The sequence below is a fragment of the Citrus sinensis genome, chromosome 3 (genome assembly GCF_022201045.2).
Source record: "Citrus sinensis cultivar Valencia sweet orange chromosome 3, DVS_A1.0, whole genome shotgun sequence".
Lineage (NCBI taxonomy): Eukaryota > Viridiplantae > Streptophyta > Magnoliopsida > Sapindales > Rutaceae > Citrus > Citrus sinensis.
The window spans coordinates 41,668,840-41,674,839 of record NC_068558.1 but is presented as its reverse complement, the minus strand read 5'-3'; the positions used below and the strand labels follow the sequence as shown (position 1 = coordinate 41,674,839).

The 6,000-nt window shown below is 34.1% G+C and overlaps 1 protein-coding gene across 1 annotated transcript; it reads left to right on the top strand.

The window, feature by feature from the left end:
• Nucleotides 1–2,386: 2,386 nt before the first annotated feature.
• LOC102616397 (60S ribosomal protein L13a-4) lies at nt 2,387–4,503 on the top strand. Its single transcript, XM_006479217.2, has 4 exons — nt 2,387–2,831; nt 3,101–3,217; nt 3,310–3,397; nt 4,165–4,503. Exons 1-4 carry the CDS (start codon nt 2,560–2,562, stop codon nt 4,306–4,308), a joined length of 621 nt encoding a protein of 206 aa, XP_006479280.1. The 5' UTR covers nt 2,387–2,559; the 3' UTR covers nt 4,309–4,503.
• The last annotated feature ends 1,497 nt before the right edge of the window (nt 4,504–6,000 follow it).

Genomic DNA, 6,000 nt, shown 5'->3' with positions numbered 1-6,000 from the left:
ATTCAAAATTTCAATTCAAAAATAATTACTGAGATTAAAGAAAAGTATGTATTTAAATTCAACAATCAAGGTCAATATTCAAAACTTCTTATTATGAGGAAGTCATGATAAGTTTGAATTTAGCACATTCAAAATTCAGCACGTTTGAATTTATTCAAAAATTGAGTGGTTAAGGTTGAATTGAAAGTTATATGAAGTTAATAAAATGTCTTTAAAATAATAAAATTAATTTATTAAAATATTTTGAGTCTTAAAAATTCATTTTTTTATTTTAAACTTAATTATCTTTTTTTAATTTCAAAATTATAATTTTTTGTTTTAAAAGAAATCATAATTTTTTAAATTTAAAGTAAGGTTTCAAATTGAGTTCGAATCTTTCTATGATTGTGTGAGTAAAGATTTAAAAAAATAAATAAATAAAAGAATCCCTTAATAGGATTTTACTTTTTCAGGGTGTGTATGCATGATACATCAGAAGAAGGGAGCCAAACTAAAATATTAAGAAGTCAGATTATCAATATTGGTAAACTATCGACAAAAATGGAGTTGGCCGTTACCAGCTCACTAGCGCGTTAGGACAGAAGATTAGGATTAGCCCGGCCTAATTAATCGCCAAAATGTTGCACATTTATAACCTCATAATCCTCTCCAAAATAGAAGTGTAATAAACAATAGGTTCCTTAAAAAGATATTGATAGTTCAAATTTTAAGTTAGAATATTAATATATTATGATTCACGATTATATTATTATTTATATAATGTAAATTCAAAAGATCTAAGGGAGTTTGTGCAAATTAAATATACTTAGACGTTGCATCACGTTATGGTTGTATAGTTTTGAATACAAATTTATATATCAATTCACATGAGTTATTATAATATATAATATGATTGTAAAGAAAGCATAGGTCTTTGCAGGGCCGGCTTTAACCAATTGGAGGCCTTAGGCGAAATTTTATTTTAGGCATTCTGATGTTAAAATATCAACTATCACAAGAATATTAAATAGCTCAAAAAACTCTCACAACAACATCAAGTAGCTCAAAATTCAACAATATTCAACAATATCTTGAATTACAATAATTATTAACAAGATCTAAAAAAATAAAAAATAATAGTTGGAAAGATATCTATTTATTTCCACGTGAATATTAACTAACTTTGTCTTCCACAAAATCCAACTCCTTAAGATGCTCTAAAACTTCATCAGCCATAACCGTAATCATCCCGCGAACTTTAAATCATTGCTCCTACCTGTTATGAACCTGATGCAAATTTTTTAGTTGACATGCTTTTCAAATTAAAAAAAATAAACAAACAATTTTTTTTCTAGATTATTCAAGCCAAAATCAATACAAAAAATCAAAAATAAAATAAATTTAAAAAGGATAAGAACAATAATAAAAAAATAGAAAAAATAGAATGATAGCACCTGTAATTGAGTCAATTGACTAGTTGAGATGAGGATGATGATGGCAATGAATTTTGTAGAGAAAGAGAAGAGAGCACAAAAACTTTTTGTTGAAAGTAGCTTTGATTCAATGTGTATCGGTTTATAGATAATGAGTTTTTAAATATATTTTAATAGAATACTAAAAGTGAGCTCTAAAAATCTAACGTTACTAATTTTAATAAGAGTTCTTTTTGGAAAGGGAAAACATTGATTTTATTTTTTGAAAAATAGTAAAAGAAAATAAAGAAGTAACGTTCAAAATAATTATTATACCATACAAATATATTTTATATTTAAGGTAAAAATTATCAAATAAGAGAGATAATTATGAATGAGAATAATGATAGGGTAAAGGTTAAAAATTAGGTTTTTTTTTACTGTACAAAAAAATATATATATACGTAACTTAATTTTTTTTAATCTTAAAAAAACATTAATTATATTAATTAATAAATAGATACTCAAAAATTAGGGTCTTCCTAAATACGGACCCTAGACAAGTACCTAATTCACCTAGTACTAAGTAAAGCCGCCACTGGATCTTTGGTTGGGCTATCGATTTCAACCATCTAAGGAGCAAAGAAGGCAATTCAACGTTTTCTTATTAGAAATGTTATTATTATTTTCGTGTGGAAATCTTGACCGAAGGAGGTCGATGGGAGTAGGTAAAGGATAAAATTAACAGAATTTCAATTCGGCAAGAAAAGCGTCGTATAATTTTCAGAATTTTGAATTTAATATTGTATGCTGACTTTTTGCAAACAAATGAACAATTACTTCATTGTCTTATTAGGGTCGGTACCGTAACCCAAACTAGACGAGCCCCATTATTGGGCCGTAAGCCCAATTGGGCTAATGATAAGGCCGAGACCCAACTGACCAATCAAAATTATTGGCCTAATCCAATAATAAACCGGGAACAAGCTCACTTGAGAGAGAGAGAGAGAGAGAGAGAGAGCGTTCATGCAACCCTAGAAACCCTAGCTCCACATTTGGCCTCACATATATATTTGACAACACTCGGAAACCTCCAGTTCGAGAGAGGGAGAGAGAGCAGAAGAGGGAGAGAAAAAGCCAACAAAATAGAGAGAGAGGAACCCTAATAATGGTGTCGGGATCGGGAATCTGCGCGAAGCGAGTGGTGGTGGACGCACGCCACCACATGCTGGGGCGGCTGGCGTCGATCGTGGCCAAGGAGCTCCTCAACGGACAGAAAGTCGTCGCGGTCCGCTGCGAAGAGATTTGCATGTCCGGCGGCCTCGTCCGCCAGAAAATGAAGTACATGCGGTTCCTTCGCAAGCGCATGAACACCAAGCCTTCTCACGGTCCCATCCACTTCCGCGCCCCTGCCAAGATCTTCTGGCGCACCGTCCGCGGGTCTGCCTCTTATCCTTGACCCCTCTCTCTTGTTGTTTAATTCATCTTTAAATTCAAAACGTTGCCGTTTTTTGCTTTTGGCATTGCAAAATATAAATTATTGCTTTAATTTTAGTATACCATATTATGACGTGGAAGTATGTGTTGTCTGCGAAATTAGGTCCAGCAAGTGTTGTTGATTATGGGATTCAAATTCTTAACTTTCGTCTTCTTATGATGAATTATGATGTAGATTGATTATTTTATGTATTTTATTTTTGCTGTTGCAGGATGATACCGCATAAGACCAAGCGTGGAGCTGCAGCACTTGCTCGATTGAAGGCATATGAAGGGGTCCCTGCACCTTATGACAAGGTGAAGAGAATGGTTATCCCCGACGCTCTCAAGTGAGTTCTCCTTGTCTGAACTAATTCAATATTTTCTATTTTCACTTGGTGATTACTTAATGGCATTGACTGGTTTTCACCTTTTGGGTCAGGGTTTTGAGGCTTCAGAAGGGTCACAAGTACTGCTTGTTAGGTCGCCTGGCATCTGAGGTTGGATGGAATTATTATGACACCATCAGGGTAGGTTTTTCTAGCTCTTGTTTCATTACTATACTGTGTTTTCTTTTTCCTTGTTCACATTGATTCACAATGGGATGAGTGTTTGTGATGAACTCCTGGCATAGTGGCATTGAGATATTGATATGACATGTGGTAAGCCTATTGATGGGTTGTCTATTAATTATGAAATTATGTTCATGTTTTTATAATAAATGCAACTCGTGCATCATATATGTATGGTGCTCATCGATGCAAGTCATATCATGCTCCTATTAATCCTTTTGTTTTATTTTTTTCCATTTTTTTTACTAGTTGACTAGGAATATCATGGCTATTTTATATGGTGCATCATTTTCTTGGAATGTCATTTTGTTGTTGTCTGAACATGGAAGGACAAAAAGTTGTACAAAGGAAAATTTCAAATTCTTAGGCCCCTAATTTTTAAAATGGGATGGGATGACACTGTGATTGTTTGCTGCGTATCTTGAGTACTAGTGTTCATGATTGGATTATGTTGGTTTGGTGAACAAGTGATTTTGTGTTAGTATTATTCAATGCTATCATTTTTTTACATCAATTTTTGAATGAAGTTTATTGTGAAAAATGAAGTGTGCTGATCCCATGTTTTTTTTGTTGGTTTTTAGTTCTTTATTAGGTGGATGGTTGTAGTGGTAGATGGCTTATGTTTCTAGTTTCTTTTATCTACATATTGAGGTTTATGCTGTAGTGTAATTGATGAATGAAATATGCATGTTAATATTTTCCCTAATTATCCCGATGTTGGACAGGAGCTTGAGAAGAAGAGAAAGGAGAGGTCACAGGTGGCTTATGAGAGGAAGAAGCAGCTCAACAAACTTAGGGCTAAGGCTGAGAAGGTTGCAGAAGAGAAACTTGGCTCTCAATTGGACATCCTTGCTCCTGTCAAATATTGATCAGTTAGCTTGTTGAGAACAATTTTGTTGAGCATTGTCTTGAATTTCCTTTGTGTTTTCGACTTTGTTCAAGACTTTTAGAAGCTAAGAATTTGATACAACTTGAGTGATTATCTTTTTTTTTTCCCCCACTTAAACTGATGGTTGTAGAATGATTTCGTTAAATTTCTAGATATACTGGTGGTGTTATTATTTGGTTGATGAGTTCATGCGTAGGTCACTCCAGTCTTCTATTTTCTTGGAGGAGGGGTTTTCTCGGGTCAGGTTCACCGAATGTGTGACTGAATATGATTTGATTCAATCTGTGGTAATTTTGTCCTGGCTAAGCTAGCACTGCTCTTCTTCAAAACCATCCAGTCATGAGATCGCAGTAGTTAATACCGAGGCCACATTTACTTTGAAGATAATTTTACTTGCTCTGTTTTTGTCCATCCAATGAGGATTTGGTATAGTTCAAAAAAGAACTTGCGTAAATCGTGAATGGTAAATGAAGGGCATTGGATTGCTGGGCAAAATCAAGAATGGTTCAGGACCAGGAGGGTTAGACATCTAACGGATTAGGATCCTCTCCTGCTCTCATCTTCATCTAATCTAACAACTATTGTAAAGTTACCTTCAACGTCAACGAGTAATGATCCAATTGTACCGAGATCTTGAATGCGGTCATATCAAGTGGGCTTTAAAGGAGAGGTGATCTCATATTTTTAACTTTGCAATTAGGGATGGCAAAAAAACAGCTGAGTTTAGGCTTATCTGGGACTGACTTGGATTGTTTTAACAAATGTCTGGACTTGGGGTTATGTACAGTTTTTTAAAACGGATAAGTATTTTCTCTTGATCTGATATCTTTTAAACTTTTTAAAATTTTCTGTTATGTGTCTTTTAATAATAAGTTTGGTCGAGCCTTACACCACATGGTCATAAGTTTTTGATCTGGGCTCCAACCGGCTATGGTAATTTTTTTTTTTTAAAAAAATCGATATCATTAAATTCAAAATACTGAAAATTAATTAAAAAAACTTGTCGAAACTTGTATCTTTAAATTCTAATGCCTAAATTCGTTCGTTATATGTCAAAAACTTAAATTAAGCAGCATAATTCTAAGTTCTAACAAATTATAAGTTCATAATTACAATTCCAATTACCAACATAAGATATGAAAATCCCCAAGTGTCTAACAAGGCTAGCAACGCTGGAGGTATAGTGCGGTCTTGTGTCGCGTGCAGTGCGTGTAGGTGCAGACATGCGGTGCCGCCGTGTTGGAGGTGCAGTGCAGTGAACAACGATTGGTGGATTATGGGTGCTTGAAGTTGGAGAGTTGGAGGTGGCGGCCGGCTTCATCTGTGCGCGTGTCTTACGAGATAAGATAGTGTGTGTGTGTGTGTATACATGTAATCCTTAATACGAAGGAGTCTTTCACAAACACAAATGGTTAGAATCAAAGTTGGTAATAGTAATAGTGTGTATATATACTATTAAAAAAAAAATAGTGTGTATATATGTGAGTGTATGTGTGTCAGTTACAGTTGTATTATTCAATGTTAGGAAAATCCTATTAAGAAAAACTGAGGTTCAGCATAGCCTTTAAAGGCGCGTAATACACGAGAGTAACCGAAACCCAAAAAAAAAAAAAAATTTCCAGTTTCAGTGTCTTTGTCTTGGCGAGCGCTTTTCATATTCACAACATTTAAA

Coding starts and splice junctions, on each gene's coding strand:
- LOC102616397 (XM_006479217.2), top strand. CDS start 2,560: ATGGTGTCGGGATCGGGAATCTGCGCGAAGCGAGTGGTGGTGGACGCA. Junction 2,832..3,100: donor TTCTGGCGCACCGTCCGCGG/GTCTGCCTCTTA, acceptor TTGCTGTTGCAG/GATGATACCGCATAAGACCA. Junction 3,398..4,164: donor ATTATTATGACACCATCAGG/GTAGGTTTTTCT, acceptor GATGTTGGACAG/GAGCTTGAGAAGAAGAGAAA.